Raw genomic sequence first — 2430 nt, 5'->3', positions numbered from 1 at the left:
CCGCCATTTTGCCTCGTGCTGCCTCACAGCGTGTCACCGCGCGCCCAGGAACAGGTACGGCTGCTTTCCCTGTGAGAGGATTCTGTTTTTAAAAAAATATATATATATACGCCTGCGGACACATGCGGACATGTACATAACTGTACGTATCACGAGTGCACCAGACGCTGCCAGCGCGTCCCGAGGCGCAAGAGTGCCCCCGAAACGTGAGCGCGGCCGCCCCACAAGGGCGGGATGCCATCGCGACCCTCCCTGTCACGGCAGCTGCGGCTGCTCCAGCGAGCGGCGGGGTGCCCTTGGCCAATCAGCCAGCGCGCCCGCGCTCCGTCCCGCCTCCCCGCCTCCTTTGTGAGGAGCCAATAGGCCGGTGAGGCTGTCGCTTTTTCCTGCGCTCGACCACGCTCCTCTTTCTGCAGGCGATAGGTCAGGGCCGCCGTCACTCTTCTCTCTTCCCACCTCCCATTGGCGGAGCCGAGCCGGCGGGCGGCGCCGATCGGCATTGGGGCGGGGCGCGGCGCGGCGGAGGCCGTTGGCGGCGGCATGGCGAGCTGCCGGCGGCTGAGCGGTGCGGCGCTGCGGGAGGTGCTGGGTTCGGCGCAGGGGCTGCTCTTCGACTGCGACGGAGTGCTGTGGGCGGGCGAGTCCGCCGTGCCTAGCGCTCCCGAGTGTTGGAAATATCCAAATAATTTATCAGGACGGTATCTGTGATAAAAGCAGATTTAATTCGCAATTGCAATGGCGGGCGTCCTGTAAAACAGGAGCGCGCCTATGGACACAGTATGACAGCTTTTGTACCTTGTTTCCCCCCCCTTGCCTACCCACTGCCCTGTTTCCCCATTGGCTGGGTACTCCAGGTTCACAATCTTATCGAAGATTTACATTTGTTAATTACATTCTGACACTTGTTCTATCTTGTGCCCATCAGTGGCCATTCTGATGTTTCCAAGATGTCTCGCTACTCTTCTTATCACGTTGATACCGTGATTTTCTCCAAAACTTCTTCCATTGTGTCCCAAGGACGCTTCCTTTGTTAAACAAAGAGCACCGCAGGGGGTTGGAGAGGTGCCAGGCCTTCCTCAATACCTACTGCAGGCCCTCTCTAAGGCATGTCATGACTTGTCCTTTTAATTTGTGCAGGATATTCTTGCAATGTGTGTGACAAAGTACAACATATATTTTCATGCTGACTACGCATAAATTGTTACTAGCTGGCTTACTAAAGGACCCAAATGGCAGCAGAGGCCATGAAATCAAGACAATTCCGATCTTATTCTAATACAGAATCAACATTCGATTCCCACACAAGCTGCTGGAGCGGCTGCAGCGCAGCGGCAAGGCCGCACTTTTCGTCAGCAACAACAGCCGGCGCTCGGTGGCAGAGCTGGAGCTGCGCTTCAGCCGCTTGGGCTTCCGCGGCGTCCGCGCCGAGCACGTCTTCAGCTCCGCGCTCTGCTCTGCGCTCTTCCTCCGCCAGCACCTCCTGAGCGGAGGGGCGGGCGACGGCAGCGCGGTGGGCCGCGTCTTCGTGCTGGGCGGCGAGGGGCTGCGGGGCGAGGTGCGGGACGCCGGGCTGTGCCTGGTGGGAGAGGGCGAGCGGGGAGCGGAGCAGGTGCACGCCGTGCTGGTGGGCTACGACGACCAGTTCACCTTCGCCAAGCTTTCCCAGGCCTGCGCCTACCTGCGCGACCCCCGCTGCTTGCTGGTGGCCACCGACCCTGACCCATGGCACCCGCTGAGCGACGGGCAGCGCACCCCCGGTGAGCCCCCACACTGCCCTTCTGTGGTGTGGGGCTTCTGAGGGGCTGGGGTTGTGTCCTCTGGAGAAGAAGAGCTCGGGGGGCACCATATCGCTGTCTACGTTGATCTGAAAGGATGTTGTGGTGAGGTGGGGGTGTTCCAGAACCGTGTGGATGTGGCACTGAGGGACGTGGTTAATGGGCATGGTGGGGATGGGCTGGCAGTTGGACGAGGTGAACCGAGTGGTCCTTTCCCACCCTAATCATTCTGTGACTGGGGCCGTGCTCCCCAGCTCACGGCCGTGTCATGGTGGTGGGATTGGCTATTGGTTTGGCCATCAGAAGGTTGCACAAGATTCCCTGAACAACAGGGCTGGTGGAATTTCTGACACACCTTTCTGGGCTTATTAGTTGACAGCCAACTGAACATGAGCCAGCAGCATGCCCAGGTGGCCAAGAAGGCCAAAGGCATCCTGGCTTGTATCAGAAACAGTGCAGCCAGTAGTAGCAGGGAGGTGACCGTCCCTCTGTACTCAGCACTGGTGAGGCCACACTTTGAGTGCTGTGCTCAGTTCTGGGCCCCTCAGTACAAAAAAGACATGGAGGCCCTGGAGCGTGTCCAGAGAAGGGCAGTGGAGCTGTGAGGGGTCTGGAGCACAAGTCTGATGGGGAGTGTCTGAGGGAACTGGGGTTG

At 59.3% G+C, this 2430-nt stretch overlaps 1 protein-coding gene across 1 annotated transcript in view; it reads left to right on the top strand.

The window, feature by feature from the left end:
- PDXP (pyridoxal phosphatase) overlaps positions 7-2430 on the top strand; it is a gene marked incomplete in the record, with an annotated part of 11070 nt that continues 8646 nt past the window's right edge. Inside the window, 2 exon segments of the mRNA XM_021385492.1 lie at positions 7-665; positions 1306-1757. Coding sequence (XP_021241167.1) covers positions 541-665; positions 1306-1757 — 577 coding nt within the window.

Source organism: Numida meleagris, chromosome 1 (genome assembly GCF_002078875.1).
Source record: "Numida meleagris isolate 19003 breed g44 Domestic line chromosome 1, NumMel1.0, whole genome shotgun sequence".
NCBI classification, from domain to species: domain Eukaryota; kingdom Metazoa; phylum Chordata; class Aves; order Galliformes; family Numididae; genus Numida; species Numida meleagris.
This window is presented reverse-complemented; position numbering and strand designations above follow the sequence as displayed.